The sequence below is a fragment of the Protobothrops mucrosquamatus genome, unplaced genomic scaffold, assembly GCF_001527695.2.
Source record: "Protobothrops mucrosquamatus isolate PMUCROS unplaced genomic scaffold, P.Mucros_1.0 scaffold393, whole genome shotgun sequence".
In the NCBI taxonomy this organism is placed as follows: Eukaryota; Metazoa; Chordata; class Lepidosauria; order Squamata; family Viperidae; genus Protobothrops; species Protobothrops mucrosquamatus.
Window position 1 is genome coordinate 181,415 of NW_015386724.1, and position 20,773 is coordinate 202,187.

General features: G+C 38.0%; 2 protein-coding genes across 2 annotated transcripts in view; both read right to left on the reverse strand.

The window, feature by feature from the left end:
• The window catches only part of BIRC6 (baculoviral IAP repeat containing 6), a 146,088-nt gene extending 138,777 nt beyond the window's left edge, over positions 1 to 7,311 (reverse strand). The window contains exon 1 of the mRNA XM_015815994.2: positions 7,035 to 7,311. Coding sequence (XP_015671480.1) covers positions 7,035 to 7,311 — 277 coding nt within the window. The remainder of the gene's footprint in view (positions 1 to 7,034) is intronic.
• A 3,489-nt stretch (positions 7,312 to 10,800) lies between these two features.
• On the reverse strand, positions 10,801 to 20,773 carry YIPF4 (Yip1 domain family member 4). Its single transcript, XM_015815983.2, has 6 exons — positions 20,550 to 20,773; positions 16,939 to 17,101; positions 16,070 to 16,241; positions 14,867 to 14,944; positions 14,156 to 14,269; positions 10,801 to 13,377 (listed from the first exon to the last, which is right to left on the reverse strand). Exons 1-6 carry the CDS (start codon positions 20,647 to 20,649, stop codon positions 13,240 to 13,242), a joined length of 765 nt encoding a protein of 254 aa, XP_015671469.1. The 5' UTR covers positions 20,650 to 20,773; the 3' UTR covers positions 10,801 to 13,239.

The window sequence follows — 20,773 nt, forward strand, 5'->3', positions numbered from 1 at the left end:
CTGCAGCCGAGGACCGAGTATGGATTCAATCCATAGCTCGGTCCTCGGCTGCAGAGGCCTTCTGGAGAGGTCTGACTGCAAAATGCAGGCCAGAATGCAGCTGCAGAATGAAACTGCTCCTTCAGCCACAGAAGAAATGGACCTTCTGGGTGGAGCCGTCGGTGCCAGAGGTGAGTAAGACATCCCCCGTAAATAAGACCTGGTCCTTCTTTTGGAAGAAAACAAAAAAGACCCGGTCTTATTTTCGGGGAAACACAGGTAGTTCTTTCTCTGCCTGATCTACCCCTCTCAATTCTTATATTACCTGCTAATTGATTTATGACCAAGCCAGTAAAATCACTAGAAATGTGCTAATTGAGAACTGTTTGCTACTCAACTTGTGCAAGACAACATAGAATAAAATGGGGGGAAATCAAGCAACAATGAAAACAGAACTATCACACGGGAAAATACAAGGCCTGAATGAAAAACTGTTAGATTAATACCCAGACAGAATGAGTGAATAGATTTAACGAAAGAGAATGTGGAAGATATTAGAACAAAATGGAAAGATGTATGCTACAGACTGCTACAAAATATATGGAGATGTTAATGAGGAATGTGGAATAGGATATCTGGTGGAATGATGAAATGAAAGAGACTATGAATGCATAAAATGATTGGTGCAAAAAAATATTAAATACATCTTGTGTAATGTATATAGTAAAAATAGCACGGAAAGGTTACAATTTAAAAAGCAATTAAACTGATACGTTATTTTGGTGGAAACAAAAAAAAAAGTGTTCTGAAGTAGATGAAGATAGCTAAACAAGGAGCTTCCAGCAGAATGTTTTTGCTTTTTTTTTATTTTGGATGAAACTAAATCCAGAAAGCTATTAGAATATTAGGTGGTGATGAGACATATATGACATGCGTTACACACAACCCAGTCTCTTTCTCAATTTAGCAGTTTCCAATAAGATACTCCCACAGACCTGCCTGGTTCTAGGTTTCCCCCGCCTCTTTTCTTCCCTTCCTTAGCCTCAACTGTCACCAGTATCTTACACTATGTATTCATTGATGGTCTCAGCAGTAATGAAAAATCTGCAAGCACTGCATAGCCCACCGGCCTAACCACTTCCTTATGGTGACTTTGCTCAGTCATTGCAACCAATGTCCCTACATTGTGTCACTAAGGAAATCCCTCAAGCCTCTTTTATTTTTTTCCTCCTGTTTTTCCCAAACCACTTCTGCCTGGAATAATCAGGTCTTGGTCTGTAATTGGAATCTGTTTTGTTCCATATATGAATCAACATAGTCAAACTCATATTTCAGCTCAGACTTGGAGCAATCAAAACTAATTGTTCTATGTATGAAACAATGCATGGAACATTTTGCACATCCCTATTAGAAATATTTTTAATAAAATTATGAAAACTATCATAAATGTCATAAGAATCTTCTTTCCTTATAAACCCTTCTTTCTTCTACCATCTATATATCCTGCTTCATACACTATATTCACGAACAATATTAAAATGGAAACTATTAAGAGTCACTTCTCATGAGATGGCTGGCTATATAAATTTGATACAGAAATAACATCACTACAATTTCAGCACAGTAGATGTAAAAATAAAGTAACAACAGTAATCACAACATACATCAACAGTACTAGATATAAACAGCTTTGCTTCCAATCCCAAATATGAAACATTTCAGAAACTTCCTATAATGGTAGTGACAGGTGAGTGTGTGGGTGTATCTCCACCTGCGGTAGCAGCGGGCAAGTGCATGCGCAAGTGGAGCTGCGTGCACATACCTGCCTACCATTTGTGCAAATGGAGCTATGCATGCGCACGCTTGCCCACTACTCGCATGGAACCATCCATTCTCCCCGCCCCAGCCAGTCCACAAAGCCGGAAAGATTGGAGAACTCTGCCTTATGGTACTGCTGAAGGAAGAAAAGTACTCTTACGCATACTTCTAGTACAGCTAAAGAAATTCTTCAGACTAAAGTTATTGGTTTTGGAGCAGTGGTGGCAATTTTGACTTCATGGGCACTAATACGTCCACAGGCATTTCCCGATATCTAGCAGGCTGTTTATCCCATTTGGCTCCAAAAGGCATTAAAAAAGCTTTCCACCCAAAATTGTTTTCTGCATGTTCTATATGTATTGCATAGCACAGATTGGTGATATGTGCTTGAAAAGATTCTACAAGTCTCAACTATTAATCCCATTGCCACTTTACAATGTCTTGGTAAGGTCACATTTGGAATACTGCATCCAGTTTTGGTCACCACGATGTAAAAAAGATGCTGAGACTCTAGAAAGAGTACAGAGAAGAGCAACAAAGATGATTAGGGGACTGGAGGCTAAAGCATATAAGGAACAGCTGCTGGAATTGGGTATGTCTAGTTTAATGAAGAGAAGGACAAAGGGGGACATGATAGCAGTGTTCCAATATCTCAGGGGCTGCCACAAAGAAGAGGGAGTCAAGCTATCCTCCAAAGCACCTGAAGGCAGGACAAGAACCAACGGATGGAAACTGATCAAGGAGAGAAGCAAACTAGAACTAAGGAGAAACTTCCTGACAGTTAGAACAATTAACCAATGGAACAACCTGCCTCCAGAAGCTGTGAATGCTCCAACACTGGAAGTCTTTAAGAAGAGACTGGACAGCCATTTGTCCGAAATAGTGTAGGGTTTCCTGCCTGAGCAGGGGGTTGGACTCGATGACCTCCAAGGTCCCTTCCAACTTTATTATTATTATTATTACTTTGCTAAAACTATACATACTTTTAAAAAGATGTACTTAAGTTATTTCCATCTCCATCACAAATTCTAATAATAAAAGTGGAGTATAGTGAACAAATAGGACTTTTCCATTGTATTTCAGCCCTACCCTATAGAACAGGGATCCCCAACCCCTGGTCTGTGGACTATTACCGGGCCATGGCATGCCAGCAACCGGTCCGCACAAATAAGCAAAGCCCCATCTGCGGGATGCAGGAAGCACACAAAACCAGGCACCCTCCAGTCCGTGGAAAAACGTCTCTCCGTGGAACCGGTCCGGTGCCCAAAAGGTTGGGGACCTCTGCTATAGAACACCTTCTTCCATGAGAGCCAGCAGGCCTTTACCTTTGTAACCTTCTTTTAAGCATTTAAAAGCTGGCTTTCCCCACACTTTGAGATAGGATGAAGTGTGAGAATGTTGTGGGCTGCATCAGAGAAATTTGTTGTGATGCCAGGTTTCTGTTCTTCATTTTATTGTTGTTTTTATTATTTGCACAAATGTTTTTTATTCTTTGGTTGTGAGTTGTCCAGAGTTTGGTTTTAAACTGGGTGGCTATACAAATGTTTTAAATAAATGGAACCTCAAATAGCAACTTCATAGAGTCACTCTAAGAGGGAGATGGGCAGCTTTTGAATATGATATATAATAAATAAATCAGACTTCATACATAACACTCCCATAAAGACTTACATTTTGGTAAAAACTTGCAAAATCAGAAAGGTGCCATTTTTAGCCAAATTGTATTAATAGAAAAAAGTGTCAGAAAAAAAATAGATAAATCCAAATGCCACAAAAATAGCTCAGCCAATTTATCTACTAAGCATGTGCTAGCCTAGCAAACCCTGAGCATCTCTATAGGAGATCTGAGAATTAGGCTATGACTAGATGGCAATTAACATGTTCTTTGCCTAGATCAGAGATAGGGAGCATATTTACACTTTGTAGATAAGCACAGAGGATGCTGAGAGAAGACACAAGGTGCATTCCAGGAAAAGGGAGTTTGGCATTAGTGACCTAACGGTTCACCTCAGCTTGACCTGGCAGATCCCCTTGCAACTGAAAAGTCTGACTGGCCAGGCCATGAAACCGATGCCCTAATAATGCCTCTTATGCTTAGTGCTGCTCTCTGACAAGAATCAGTCTATGCAGGCCAGGGCAGCAGGAAAGCAGAAGGGCTCGGAAGTAGCGTTGCTGAGGAAGAAAAGGTGCAATGGCCAAGAAGGAAGACTGGATCTACTCTGCCATGTGTATCTCTCTGTAAGACAAGGAGTAGGAAAGACTGTAAACAATTAAACAAACAATCTCTCTCTGCTAGGCATAAGGAAGGAAGGACAGACTCAGGTAAGCAAGAAGAGATTAGAAAAGGGAAAGCAAACAAGAAAAAAAAAATCAAAGAAATAAATACATTTCTCTCAACATAGAAAGAAAAGGGAAAACAAGGTAAGATTGGGGCTGCTCACACTGTAATGTATTTCCTAGTTTATATTATAAAGCAAAAATATTGGAATTATGTTAATAAAAAAATTGTACTCTAAGTGGCCAAAGTGAAATAGCTGCTTCACAGTAGATTTTTTAAATACATTTTATAACATATAATAATTTTTACCCATCAGAGTTTCACATCAATGCATGAAAACGCTTTGTGTTGCAGTTGTTCTTTCCACCTCAATCAACTTTTCTGTTAGGAAAATGGGAAATCTACTCAGCTGATAAACTATATCAGATCTTCTAGTTCTCCTCAAACTTTCAAATAATCGTTCAATGTATCCTAGATTGTCTGGTAAACCTGAACCTTGAGGGAAATGAATTGCAGTGATTCTGGCCCTTCCTGTCAAGCCATGTCCTGAAATAAGAGTCTTCAGCTCTATACTTAAGTCATTTTCCTATGCTGTTCCATAGGAGTCCATCTTTTCCTGTATGCTGTTCATGTTTACGTGAAACTATTTGTATAGGACATTTGCATTTGGTCTGAAATACTATTAGTATTCTGATGATATATAGCTCCAAAATATTTTCCATTTCATTCCAAGGAAGCAATCATTATACTTGACCATTGCTTACACTGATGAGTTGAATTGAAGAAAACAAATTGAAATTCATTACTGAAATTCAAAAAAGATTTTTTGATAAAGTAATGGTGATGACCCATTAGTTTAACTCAAACAATAAGCCTACAATATACTTGATTCGCAGCTGTTAACAGTTTTCCTGATTGTAGTAGTGGCAAGAATCGCATTTTTAAAAATTATATCAATTGGACCAATTGATGTAATCTGACCATTTATTTATTTTGTTATATCCCAATTTGATTACAGTTACTCTTCAACTTACAATTGACCCCAAAATTTGTTAAGCGAGTTTTGCCCCATTTACAATCTTTCTTGCCACAGTTGTTAAGTGAATCACTGCAGTTGTTAAGTTAGTAACAAGGTTGTTAAGTGAATCTCAGATCTATAGGAGAAGATAGCCTTGCTTTCAGAGGACTACCTACAGTTAAGAGAGCTTATTTTGTCACTTTACGTTCTTTACCTTTAGAAAACTTGTAAAAACTCTTTACCAAGGCCTTTAACATTATTTATTATTTGTGACTTAATTTAGTTATTTTTTCATGTTTTATGCTGTTTTAACTTGTAAAGACTTGATTATTCATTTTGAACAGAAAAGTGGCATTTAAAACAAGTATTTAAATAAAGCATAATTCATATGACCATAACACTTAATGTTCTATAGTCATCTTCTATCTTTTAAATTATTTTTATACAAAATTTTCCTTATCCCAGGTATGTTTGGTTCTCACTATAAATATATTTAGTCTTATTATTCTTCAAAAGAAACTACCACACCCTTCACAACATACAATGCATACTAAGAAATGATAAACTAGGATTACATTTCCCTGTCTTAAACACATTTTTCAAACGTTGAAATATAGGCCATTAAAAAAAAATTGACCAATATAACAAAATTCTACAGAGGGTAATAATGTACAACTACTTCAACGTGTTGCTATATTCTACTTCAAAATAGCATTGTAGGAAAAGTAGAAAGCTGCTTAGTTGTAACATTTAATATACAGAACCCACAGCATTACCACCAAAATTTTCCCTAGTGCAAGTGGTAAAAAAATCTTTGAGGTTTTAAACCAGGGGTAGTCAACCTTGGCTCTTTTATGACTCGTGGACTTCAACTCCCAGAATTCCTGAGCCAGCTAAGCTGGCTCAGGAATTCTGGGAGTTGAAGTCCACGAGTCATAAAAGAGCCAAGGTTGACTACCCCCGGTTTAAACCAATGTTGGTCCAATCTAGTTAAGGGGTGTCTGAATTTTTAGTATAGCAATACTTTCAGTGTTATTACCAACAGACAATTCCAGCAGAGATTATGTGCAATCTGTACTAGTGCATATTCTACACAGTATGGTCATACTTTGGTCAATTACAGCATATCAACACACATATTGCTTGCAATCCACCAGCTACCACATGGATGATACTCATTTCTAAGAAAGCATTCAAAGAAACTTACACCTTTCCCCCTTTCTCTTTTAATAACTGGTGCAGGCATAGTTTTAGAAACAGGGGGAGAATAAGTCAGAATTTGAAATAGCTTTCCAAAACTGGGCTTCTGTCACTCTTGGACAACATTACCCTTCCTTTCAGCACTGCCATGTGGAATGACAGCGGTGGCACCCGAGGTCTAGCTAGCATTTCCGGAGCACACCGGGGCTCAGGAACCCTGCTTTAAAATCAACGAAAATCTGCGAAGCGGGGAAGAGAAAAAGTATGAAGCCGTAAAGGAGGCCGGGGGGGGGGGCAAAGAAAGGCAACTTTGGGACTTCCAGTTTTGTTTCCCTCTTTCTCAAACCGAAGCGACTCCGCCGGCCTTTATTCTCGGCTTCGGGCTCTACGTCCTCCCGAGTCATAATTCGAAAGAATAAAAGCGGCGGCTGCTCGGAGAAGGGAAGACCCCGGGCTCGCCTTCGCGCTCTTCTTGCCAGCAAGCAAACGGACTTTCCAGGCCCCAAAGCCCAACCGCCACATTCACAACCCCGGGGACAGAAGGAAAAGCTACCGCGAGCGGCGGCGGGGGGGGGGGGGGGAAAGGAAAGAGCCGGGGACGACACGGCAGCCTTTCTTTTCCCCCAAACGCCGCCCGCTCTCCCTCCACGCGCCCGCCGATGCCCCCGCTTGCCTCTCCCGCACCTCCCGCTACCCACGGGGGGATCTCCCTTCTGGACCGGCCTGTTGCCCCCCCCTCACCGTTGAGCGCCGACGCCTGCAGCGTAGCTCCCGAGGTGCCGTCGATGACTTTGATGGCGCCGCGGGCGGTCACGGCCAGGATGGCGTTGAGCGCCGGGTGGTAACACAGGCTGCAAAGCCCGTCGGCGTCGCAACGCAGGCAGCCGTCCCGCAGCAGCAACCACTCGCAGGGGCTTGGACCCGGCCCTGGACCCGGACCCGGCCCTGGACCCGGACCCGGCCCGGTCGACGCCGGCCCCGAGGAACAAGACGCTCCCCCGGCCTCCTCCGCCGCCATCGCGCAGGACAAGAGGCCCGGCGGAGCCGCTCAGTGACAGTCCCGAGAGGAGCCGCCGCCGCCGCCGCCACTAGTCAGCATCCGGGTCCGGAGAAAGGGGGAGGGAAAAAGGGAGAGGGGGAGAGAGAGAGAGAGAGAGAGAGACCGAGCGAGAGAGAAAAGGAGAGGGAGCTGAGCGTCGGCGTCCACAGGAGGTGACGTAACTGCGCCGGAAGCAGAGTGCCGCTAAGAAACCGCTTCTCAATGTTCAGTGAAATGTTCGAAGTGAAAGGGCGGAAGGAGAATTGGCATGCGCCCTTCCGCCTCCTGAGGCGATTTCCTAGGAAGAGCTCGCTTTAAAGTCACCTGATCAGCAGATTGGGCCTATTCCTGCTTCCGTAGGCAGATGGTCTCCGCCCTCCAACCCGCTTCATGGTTGTTGAAGCGGCGGTGTATTTATTTCGTAAACTGACGAAATAGAACTACTGGAAAGAAAGAAAAAAAACCCTCAGGTTCCCTTTCAGATTTGAGAGAAAATTTATTGGCATTTTTGGCAGCCTTCTAAATTTGGAGCAATCCGAATGTGTATTGAAACGATTCCATCGATTGTTGGAGATGCCGAGGAACCTACTTTATAGATACCGGTCGGTTGAAGAAGGCTGACTGCCTACCGCTTCTTGATTCTCATTGGTTTTTGGCTTGTAAGGCCCAATATAAATTTATTATAGATGCGGCCGAGCGCGTTTATTTACAGCGTAACTGTGTATTAGAATAGTGCAGTGTTTCTCAACCTTGACAATTTTAAGGCATGTGGACTTCAACTCCCAGAATTCCACAGCCAGCAATGTTGGCTGTGGAATTCTGGGAGTTGAAGTCCACATGCCTTAACATTGTCAAGGTTGAGAAACACTGGAATAGTGAGATAATGCCCCTGCATTTCCACATATTGAAAGTAAGTAGTAAATCCCACTTCGTTGCGTTTAAAAAGACACTTGGACTTCTGTTTAAGTTGTGGAACTTTTCCTTTCGAGTGGCTCTTCTATTTCCTCTACTTTTACTATTTCCAAGAAAATAATTGGAATAATAATAAGTTGTTTGAGCCCTTAGATAGCAATACTTTGGACTGATACAAGAAAATAATTGCTATGGCCACCATATCTTGGCTGTAATAACCTGCATACCACAAGAGTTAGTTTTATCTGTCACTTTGTTGCTATCTAGTGATAATCTGGATTTCAGCAGCCAAGATATGTTAGCCCTAACAATTGGCTGGGAAAGCTAGACCATTTGGAGGGTTGAAGAAAAACTGATGCCTTTGAATTGCGGTACTGAAGAAAATCATTGAGAATACCACCAATTACAAAAAAGAACAAATCATTTAATATTGGAGGAAATAAAAATCACACTGTTCATTGGAAGCACTAATAATGAAGCTATGGTTTTGGGATACCTAAAGCAAAGGTAATAGTTAATGGAGAAAATGTTGATGCTTATAAAAATCGAATGCAATTGAAAGAGAAGCCAACGGAAGACAAGATCCGAGATACCATCACTAATGATACAAGCATGAGCTTACATGAAATCAGAAGCAGTAATCAAGAGACAGTCATGGCAGAATTATGTCCATCAGGCCACAGAATGCAGAACTTCCATTATCTGAAATGATACAATCACAGCATTGTACAGCAGTTGTCGTGCTGAACAGCACTAATCGCCACTTCCAAGCCCAGTCTGGCCAGAAAGCTCAAAACCTCTGAAATGGAGTGTCTACGGCTCATCAGACACCCTGAAGGATACTATGTGTTATCAAAAAACCATTGAGATACTCAAAAGAATCAACAGACACAGGCTATTTACTTTCAGCAGTCCTGTATTTCAGCTTTTAAAAAGCCTAGTCTTTTTCTAGCAACATATTTTCAAGGTATGAGAATTTTCAAATATATTTTTGATGATTTGTGCATTGATACAAGTTCAGAAGCATTCAGTTTAATGCTGAGGAAAGAAGCTTATTTAAGAGTAAAAAACATTACTAATTTTCTTACAGACACCATTATGTCTATTTAGTGATAGATTTCACAGGCAAACATCCTTCAATATTCAAGAGTTCTAGGGGTATTCAGCTAAAATATAGAAAGCTTGAAAATCTGAAATGGAGGTATTAAAGTAGATAAGAACAATGGCTTACATCTATGCCATTGATATTCAAGACTTAAATTCAGTAAGCAAGGTAGATAAATTTATTTGCAGAACTTATATGGCCTACTATCTCACATAGTAATCCAACTAATAAAAACAGGACTAAAAGCAGAACAATCTTTCCCATCAAGTGCCAGACGAACGAAACTATTAGCCTCCTGACTCAACACTGTCAGCTTAGCCCAGCACTTGGTGTTCACATCATTCTAGAAGGCTAAAAGAATAGGTCCTCTCAAATCTCAGTTGGGAGGCTATTCCAAAGGGCTGGGATGATTATAGAGAAGGCACATTTCCAAAGTCCCATCAGATGACAGCATTTAAGGGAAAGGACCTGGAGTGCATCTACCAGACCTAGAAAAAGGGCAGATATCCTTAGGTGCAGGTGGTCCCACAAATAACATGGCCCTGTGTAGGTGATAACAAGCCCCTCGAACTGCACCCAGAAAGAATGCAGTACAGCTCATGCAACAGTGGTTATACTGTTTCTAGACAGACAGTGGTGTAAATCAGGCAAACCACAGGGCACCCAGAACTCTGCATTCTGGACCAGTTGCAGCTTTTGAATGGTCTTCAAGGGCAGCCCTAATACAGTACTGCAGTAATCCAAATGAATAAGAATAAGAAATTTGCAAAATAAGACAACGGAAAAGTGCCAACATATGCACTACGAGCCGGGCAGCATTATAAATGTAATAACAATAGTTATTATTATTTCTTTTAAACACAGTAAAAGTCCATTGTGTAATACTACTCCTTTCAAAATGAATACTGGGGGAGGGGGGAAGTAAGCCGCTAAAGGAAACTTTTTTCCTTGAAACTAAATATGAGAATGAAAGAAAAATAGAATTAACCTCAAAATTTTGAAAAGAAACTTATGATTTCACTTAAAATAGTTATGAACGCCTACTGCAGATAAAAGTATGTATACAGCATAATTAATTTTCTCAGGTTACAACATTCAGTAGATGAAACATGAATGTAAATAGGCTGTGTCAAACTCACACATGGATATCCATGGCTTTAGCTGATGGAAAGCTATAAAATTAAAACCTTGTAATTATTTTTACATGTTTTCAGATGACAAAAGCTTGTATTTCAATAATCCTAAAAATTTATTTACACTCTTATAAACACAGGTTAAACATACAAAATACGGATATTTATCTCTTGGATTAGATATTATACAGAAGATTTATATGTATTGTGCAAACAAACTGAATTCCATTTTGTATAAAATACTTGTATTTACATATATGGTAGGCTAAAAGTAGGAGTTGATGCACTATTATAAATAAATAGTTTAAACCACTGGGAAACTGTTGACAAAGCTTCTTTTATACAGCATATTTAAATGATATTGAATCTTGGAAACATAATGGGTTCTCTCAAGTTTACAGAAAGTAATATTGCATCCTAATATACACTTTAATCCAAAGCAGTTTCTAATCAATTAAGACAATAACTATTTTAATGAATTAGCATTTATACCAAATACATTTTTCTATTTAAGTATGCTTCTGATGTTTGGCTGATTACATAAATTTGAGATCATGCTGGACAGAATGGACAGAAGCTTTAACCCAGCATATGTTCAGGGCATTGAGTATGAGAAGTCTGATATTGCCCAGATTGCCATATATCTGTGTTACATCTAGGCATAGCTATCTGATATAAAGCTGAATTTGAGTATTAAGAATTAAAATGGGTAGATGAAACTGAAATCTTACATTTTAAACAGAAATAATATTGTGTAGTTTCATACATTATGTTTTTCTTCAATTTTAGTGGGTTTTTTTCCCTGTAAATCAAAGTCTATCATAGAATTGGATGTTCTAGAGGCCATTCAATATGTGGTTCTGAAAATGATCACTATCATGATTACACAGAAAACCGCAGGCTGTTTTTAAGCAGAAAGCAGCAGTTCCAGAGCTTTTACAAGTACAGGTATCCCTTCATATGAAAAGAAGATATAACTGTTATTCTTCAATTTTTAGAATTATGTAGAGGGGGAACTATTAGAAGGCACATTTTACAGCCTTTTTGTTTTATTCTTGGCTTTGATTTCCAAGAATATATTCATAAAAATAAACTGGGTCTAATGAAATGAAGGGGGTGTAGAAGGAAAGACTGATGAAAACAGCATTACAGCACAAGCCTCACCCTGTTTCGTGACACTCCTTATGTCATGCATTGCACACCTGCCCCAAAGTGTTGGAGCTTGCAGTGTGATGCTCCTTTTATCATTCTGACAAAAGCAACCAGATCCTGTGGATGCGCTGAATAATAAACTCTAACATAGGGAATGGATTTAAGTTATTTTCCTAAATGCTGATAATTTCCATCAAAATAAGAGAATGTTAGGTCTAAATTTATCTGCTTAATGATAAAAAATCTGCTGCTCGACTTACAGAAATGGCAGAAATTGAGAATTTGTCAGTAAAATCAACAAATAGCCAGAATAGTTCGTAGCTACTTATTTTTCTATTAAGTGTTTAACTTCTTACTCAAATACAATCAAATTTAATTGATATGAAAATGTTTAGAGTTATTGAAAAACAATATGATAATATGTTAACAATTTTGTAAAGTGTACAGTTCCAAAGTCTCCTGGCTATAAGTTATTTAAATGCAGCCAGATGTCAATGTGCATCCAAAATTCAAATTCAAAAAATGCAAAAGTAATTGTTTCTGTATTTGGATGAACAACTCAATGCAATTTATGCCTTGATTTCAAATTTGACAAAAATTACTTGTATGTCTATATCTACTTATCTGAATAAGCAGACTGGATTCAATATGTACCTTGCAAATGATAAACGTTGCTATGAAAATCCTTATTTAATAATGCAGAATGTCTTTTTTATTTGTGACTAATATACAATTATATTAAAGAACCATTTCAATAATGTCAATTCATATTAAACTTGATAATCAAATTGCAAATGCAACTTTGCGGCTAACAATTTTACCAATCCCAAACCAGTTTACATCGAACAGCAAAACAAGGCGTTATAAAACAAGTTCAATTTTGAAGAAAGCAATGTTTATTCTACTGAAGATTTTTTTCAGAATCATACTATTTATTTAAACTTTTTTCCACTTACCACTTTCATAAAGCTGCAGATAAAAACTTTTTTTCTGAAAGATTTCAAAATCAACTTTGTAAAGCAATATTTTGCTATGACATATTTACAAGAACTTTTTTTTAAAAAAAGAATTACTTCAAATACTACTAAATATTACTTCAAAATTTCATGTTATGGTAATGACAACCATAAATCCCCTTTACGATGAAATTTCCTAAGATCAACATAAAACTTTAAATCAGAATTGATAACAATAGCCAAGTCAAGATTGGACAAGATTACACATTATAATATAGGAACAATGAGGATTGGCTGATAAATACATTTATGGGAACTATAGTTTCAAATGATAACTCATTTTTTCCAAGTTCCATGAGAGTTTACCTATCATATGGACCTCGTGCTTTTGGCACAAGTAACAAGTTTCTTCAAACAGCATGTTTGTAAACGTTACCATCCTTATTCTTTAAAAATCTAACATACCTAAAACTCTGGTATAAATCTGTAATATAATTAAAAATGCTTAAATAATAATACACAGATGTACTTAAGGATACTATTGAAACTTCATCCGCCTGATAGGATACAGTCACTTGCCTTTTCTATCCACCAACAGTTCAGTCTTCATGGTGATCAAAATGTCCTTGTTTGAATCTAGCAATTTTGGTCACACCCCAGTATATAAAGACAGAAAATAAATGTACAATAAAAAGATGGGATAAATCAGAAGAGGCTTCTTGGTTTTAAATTCTTCACCAACTAATAAGGAAGCAGCACTGTATGCAGCCCAAAATACTCCAAAAAGCTGGCAGAAATAAAAAAAAGAAAGAAATGTTATCAATAGAAGGAAAGTCCCAAACTGCACAGTAGAACTTTTTTTTATCAAGAAACAGCAAAATAACCTCTGGTTATGGACAATAACCTGAAACTAAATTCCTATTGCTATGTGGACAATCTGACCCTGCAGTTCAACATATCTGGAAGGCACTACATAGCAGGAAACTATCTCCAGTTAATACCAAATCAGTTCTGTAATCCCAAATGAATGTATTTATAAAATGAGAAAGTCCAAACAAGATTTTTTGTTTTGTTTTCCTCCCCATACTTATTAAAGCAGTCAATTTATTATTATTTGGAGAAAAAAGTAATTTTATCCAACTGTTTTTGAAAGCTTTCTTTAACAGGTTGGTTTCTTTTATATCTTTTTTTAATGTCAAAAATATACAGTAGCTTTTTTCTACATCAAAATATTTATTTATAGGAATATAGCCATTAAAAGATGGAATACTGTAAGTCAAACTTTATTATATATTATATCTCATATCATATATATATTTATATCCCTGCCTGAATTGGGCTGAGAGAGGCTGACCCAAGGTATCCAGCTGGCTTTCATGGCTAAGACAGGACTTGAACTTTCTAGCCATAATCATTTGACTGAATTGGGTCTCAATTTATAGGCATAAATTAGCTCAAAAGCAAAGCAGAACATGAGTACTATCTGCATAATATACTGCTGTATAAAATTAATTGATATATTGTTGAGATTTTAGTCTTCTTGTCATGAATAATATTGAACTTACTTTTATTAGAGTAGAAACGATTTCAAATGATCCAACTACCAGGAGTACAGGTGCTATTACAATAAGAGGAAGTAAAGAATATCCAATCACTCCAAGAACTTGGCCATATGCAACCTGTAAATTTAAAATACTTCAGTCATTGTTTCCAGTAACTCAGTCTACTAACAAAGATAACCGTTCAAGCTTGACTACATACGTCATGTGTTCTTACAAGCCTAATACCCAAATCCTCTTGTTCATGTAGTCATTTTCTAAATGATCAAAACTTCACAGAACGGTGGACTTAAAACTATAAAAAGGAAGGCTCTGGTTAGAAAAATATTCCTAATAATAAGAGCAGTTCAACAAAGGATGTTGAAAAGGATAAAAGACAAGGGTTTATATGAAATGGGTGTTGAAAAGAAAAATATATTGAAAAGGTTATTTTTGAATAGAGGTTGGATACCCATTTGTTTTGAATAATTTGGATTTCAGTATTTAACAGCAGAATTGTCTCAGTGATATAAATAGACTTTTTCAATGTTACCAGTTTTCTTTTTCTATACTTCCCAACTTACTGATACCTTCTGATAAACCAATAATATTGGGGAACTAGCATTCATCCAAGTTGATCTTAGATAGGACCATAAAATGGGCAACTAAGGAATGAAAACCATTATAACTAGTGCCAATTTAAAAATAATTTAAGTTGAACTTTCACAAAATTCTTACCTCTCCTCCAAGAACCCTGGCCAACAGGAAGATTGTTAAGGATCCAAATATCCAAATAGTTATAATCCAGGATACCACCTTAAGAAATTGTTAAAGATTCTAATCAACACGGTTACTTCTGAACTGAAAAATTAATTAATTTTGACAAAACAAATACTCTTCCTTAAATTGAAAAATAATACTTTCAATCAGCCCATTCATTCTTGTTCATGCAATTGTGCAAGCCTTATTCTGGACAAAATCCTCTAAGTTTTCCTAACATAACACTGGTTGCTTCATATTATGAAATTTTGTGATTATCCTAATTAAACTGAATGGCAGGAAAGTGCTAGGTTTCAGGGTGGGCTTGAATATCTACATTACATCTATCAACCTGTCCTTAATTCAAATATGTATTTTCTTAAGATAATACAGCCACTCTGCAAACTCATGCTGATTTTTAAAGGAGATGCTGACAGATGCAACGTCTGTTCCTAGACTTGCTCCAAAATATCTTTTCAACTTCAGATCAAAAGTGCAACCCTACTAAATCCTGAGTACATAACAGATGGACAAATAAAATGCAGCACTTTGTTCATTAACACTACTGCCATGATACTTTCAATAACTTCTCTAAATTTGATAACATAAGTAATACATAATAAACTTTAAAAGTGATTAATTATAGATCAAGTTAATCAGTGGCTCCTAGTAATTGTAACAGTAACAGGAATAGCAGTAATAGTTTTAGTTATTTTGCATAAGTAGAATTTTCAGATTCAAAAAATTGTTCCTAAGAGCTGCTATTATCGTTAAGCCTTGCCTATGGAATTCTTGTTGGCCACTATAAGAAACAGAATAGATTCAGCTTGATCCAGAAGACCTCTGCAAAATTACATTTCATAAAGGAGGCAACCACTATAATGTATTATCAATGGATTAGGGCCAAAAGGTTCAGTCTGCAGAACCCATTCGAATTTCACTTGGAAATAGTAGATTAAAAATAAACAAAAAGCAGGATAACGTAAGCACAAGCAATATATTGAAGGAGAAATAAAATTTAAGATAAAAAACATCACTATATTCCAGTTATTTTTCAGAGTATATTCAAGTTTTTTATATGAAGATGCAGGCAAGTTTAACATTTGACTGATAACAGTTTAACTGTGTTAACGGTTGATGAGTATAAAATAATGAAGGTGCTTTAAAAAAAATTTCACCCACCTTGAATTGTCCATATAATGATATCATTGAGAAGAATAAGACAACAGCCAAAGGGCCCCAGAAGTCAGGATTATCTCTTACTACTTGTCTGTTGAATCCAAGAGAAGGCATTGGCATCAAGACACACCGAATTTTGTAGTATATATCCTTCAGATCAATGTCTAATTCTTCTCTGTTATAAAAAAGTAGAAGTTCCATAATATGTCCTGAAATTATGGCTTAGCATTATTTGAGAAGACAGACTTTATGAATTGTATATGAAACACAGTAACTGATTTTCCCCCCAAATATCTTTAGCTATTATTGAACAAGCAGAAGTACTGACACTTTTTAATACTAGCAAACAATAAGCTAAGCCACTCCTTGTCTGACAGCTATATTATTCCATGTTAAATACTGCAAGACAATAATGACTCTATTCTTACTCTCTAAGAAAGAAAATTATAGTAAGAAACCTAGAAATCAAACTATTATCAGAAATTGATGTCCTTTTATCCATGGAATACAGATGCAAATATTAAAAACCTTAAGCATTTTTAAACAATTGTCTATCATAGCTTTGAGCTTCTTCTGATTAAAGTTTTTAATATTTTTATATTGATTCTACTGAAAAAATATTTTAATCTATAATGTTTTCTAAACAGTATACTATGACATGCTGCCGAAATGGAAAATTCTGCTTATAGTTTCCCAAAAATATTGAAATGATAGCTATATTTAAATGTCAATAAATACAGAATTATTTGTCAACTTTTCTTTTCATTTACCTCTTTCTTCACCATTCCTCAGATCACTGCCCTTGCACTAAAAGAAGAAATTGGTTTGAAGGGCAGAGCTGAGCTAAGAATCTCAAAGCAATAAAAACTTACAAGAGTGGTTTATTATCTTCAGGGTCATCATCTTCTACTTCTAAAAGCCAGCCATAACCTCTTTGCCTCAGGAAGGTGGTTGCTGTGGATTCTTTCATAAATTCCACATTTCCTCCTCCAAGGTTGAGTTTCACATCTGTAGATGCTATTGAGCCACTTAGATCTTAAGTAAAAAAAAATGTAGTCAAGAATATATATTTTGCTATATATATGAGAAAAGGGAAGGTCCGTAGCCTAATTTTCATATCACACTACATTATTGCATTTTTGGTTTGTTGTTGGCTTGACCAAACTCATTCTACAAAAGAAAACATGGTTTATAAATTAAAGTGGATGGATTTGCATATTATCCTAAGCTTTAAAAAAAAAGTGTAACATAATGAGAGAAGCTAAATTATCCTTAAACACATATAAGAAAATTGCTTAGAAAGAAATACATTGGTTGCATAAAGAAATCAAAAGACGTGCACTGAAAAATGTGTTAACGTGAACTTAATAAATTTTTAAAGCAGTGATATCCTTTGGAAGGCTTGTGATTGCCTTGGAAGTTGTTGGATGCATGCATAGATGACACTAGATTTGGGACCACCAGCAAAGTAGCATGGACACACATGGGTGGATACCTGGAGACAGTTTTTAAAGCAACCATGACAGCTTTCCAAAGGACCTGGCTGCTTTAAAGCTTCAGGAAGGGGTGCCATGCTCATGTGATATGTTTTGCAAAGCCCTAACAAATGCCAATATATTTATCCATTGTGGAGAGTTGAAAGGTTCACTTTAGCATGAAGTTTCATAGAGTTCTTCCCTATAGTTCAGCTGAAATGCCAACAGTTAATTAGCCAACAGGAAACTAAAGCAATATAGAATTTGCTGTCCATATATGCTTTTGCTTGCTGCTAGAGGATGGTGGTGTTATTTCCTGTGCAAGAAAGACAATGCTGTCCCATCTTCTCATCATCAGCTGGCAGGAAAACCATTCCCTAATCACAGAGATAAAGCTTGTTCTGTAGATTTACATCTTGACTCCTTTCACTTGCCACTTCTCCCAGCCTGGGGATCAGCTGCCCAAGCTAGGAAAAAGAGATGGCAGATCTCTTTACTCCCCAGATCTTCAAACTAATCAGTGACTCAAAGATTTGGACCAGATAATTCAAACAGCAGACTGGCACAGGAATCTGTAGTAACCTTTACTGTTTTAGTATTGCCTGCCCACTTCTTAGCTGTTGTTCAGGTTGAAATTGAACACAGGCTTAGTATTATTTTAAAAAAAAAAACATTGAAGAAAAGGCCAAACAACAACTGACAGATAAAATGCTAGGATGGGGAAAGGATATGCTATAAAATGCATTTTTTCGTCTTGCATTATCACATAGTCCACTTATTCATGTAGGTGGCATGGCCGAAAAAAATAGATTGTTTGGATTTGTCAATGATGTGGTTAGGCAGAAACAGGGAAATACTTTTAAACTACAAAAGACTTATGTACCGACAACAAATACTCTAAAATCTTGTAAATTAAAAGACTATGGGCAAAGCAATTTTATATGACAAATCTAAAAAATAAAGAATTGGAGAAAAATATCTGTGGTTTATTATATATAACTCTAAGTCTAAGATACTTTCACAATCCAGAGTAAGATGCAGCCAAACTCTGTTCCAATTATGCAAAATAAATGACTGTTTGATTAGTGAGCAGGGTAGATTAAAAACTTGGCCTGTTAGTTCTGTAATGATAATGCTCAGATACTGCTGAAACACTGCATCTATTCTTTCTAAAATCCATAGAGCTGCTATTATACTTTTCTGTTCACTGCACAAAAATGTTTTTGATTGAAGAGCATGAAGGAGATTTAACTTAAATACGCAACAGTTTAACCATCAGTAGAACTTATGGGATGTTCAGTTTTGAAGTACAGAGCCATATACAGTGTAGAGAACTAGTTGAGTTTTGAAGTTTTCCATTAAAAACCTGGAAATCTCAATAAATTTAATACAGTAGTCCTCTACTTATGACCACGATTGGCACTAGAACTCCTGTCCCTATGTGATGTGGTTGTTACACACCCAATTTTGCCCTATTTAACAGAATAACAGAGTTGGAAGTGATCTTGGAAGTCTTCTAGTCCAACCCACTGCTTAAGCAGCACCCTTAACTTCTGAAGGTAAGCTGTTCCACTGGTTAATTTTTCTCACTGTTAGGAAATTTGTCCTTACGTAGTTCTAGATTGCTTCTCTCCTTGATTTATTTATTAAATTTATATGCCACCCATCACGCTATCCAGAGTGTCTGCATATGCAATGGTCATTAAGCAAATCACCAAGATAATTTAGCAAATCTTGCAGTCATTAGCCAAATCCAGCTTCCCTCTTTGCTTGTTGGAACTCCCCTGGGAAGGTTGTAAATGGAGATCACACGATCCCAGGATGCTGCCACCATCCTAAATACATGCTGGTTGCCAAGCACCTGAATACTGATCAAGTGACTATGGGGATGCTGTAATGGTAATAAGTATGAAGACCAGTTGTAAGTTATTTTTTTTCAATGTCATCATAACGCTGAATGGTTGTTAAATAAATTGTCATCATAGAAGGACATAATGGCATCCATACTAATTCAGCTCCAAGGCCAGTCTAGTTCACATTTTGTCTTCACAGCTGCTAATCACATGGTTATGTTAATAAGAGCAGTTTCAACTGCAACTTGGTAGCTATGTCCTTCAGCAACTGGTATCAAAAGTTTTAGTGTTTCTGGTGTCAAATGTAAACCATAGTTGCCATGATCAACAGGGATTGTAAACCCCCTTCAAACACTATGATCTCACTTTTTCCATCTTTCTCCCAAAATATGTCCAAGCCTGTGAATCATACTAATTCGATGTGATCAGCGTAAGTTTTCAACTTCACTTATTATCAATTATGTTGATTAACTAATTTCCCCCCAACTGTTGCCCTCCAGTGGTACTTGACTCCAACTCCCAGAAAGCTGCTCAAAGGCGTCCCAAACCTGCATTACACCTACAGAAATCTATACACCAGTTGTTTCTCAACCTTGACCATTTTAAGGCATGTGGACTTCAACTCCCAGAATTCCACAGCCAGCAATGCTGGCTGTGGAATTCTGGGAGTTGAAGTCCACATGCCTTAAAATGGTCAAGGTTGAGAAACACTGCTATACACAACAGCAATCTGTGCTGATGCCCTATTAGAGTAAGTAACCAAGGTGCCACATCCACAGCCTTGTGCGCAATTTATGGAAGAGAGCCCGCAAAGAATGGAAGGAAACCACCAGAATGTTTGCATAACTCAGTTTTAGTATGTACTCCCTTTGTTTCTTTAGCGGCTCTGCGGAACTCAGTAAAGCTCCACACTCCCCCTCCTCCTCCTCTTCTCCTCCTCCTCCGCCAGCACCACCACCATTACTCGATCCCTCCTTATTTACTGGACATGTTCGTCCAACCCTCCTCTCTTCCCGCAGGTGCCTCTGCCACGCAGACCAGGCTGCGCCATAGGGCTCCGCATTTCTTGGCATCTGCTCGGTTCCCTCCTCCAGGCAGCCCCGGCGTGCCCTCTCCGCAGAAGGCGCTATCCCCGCGCCCCACTCCCGTTCTTACCTTCGGCATCGGCCGAGGAGACGAAGGTGAAATCGCCGTTATTGGGAGCGTAGAGCGGCTGCACCGGAGGCGACGCTTTGGGGGGACCCGGGTGCTGCATTGCTCCGCCCGCGGACAGCCTCGAAAGCTCGGTCGGAGAGCCAAGAGAGGGCCGAACGGGAACCGCCGGGCACCCGGGTCAACAGCAACCCGCGGAGGCGGAGATCATCCCCTCCTCCCGCTGA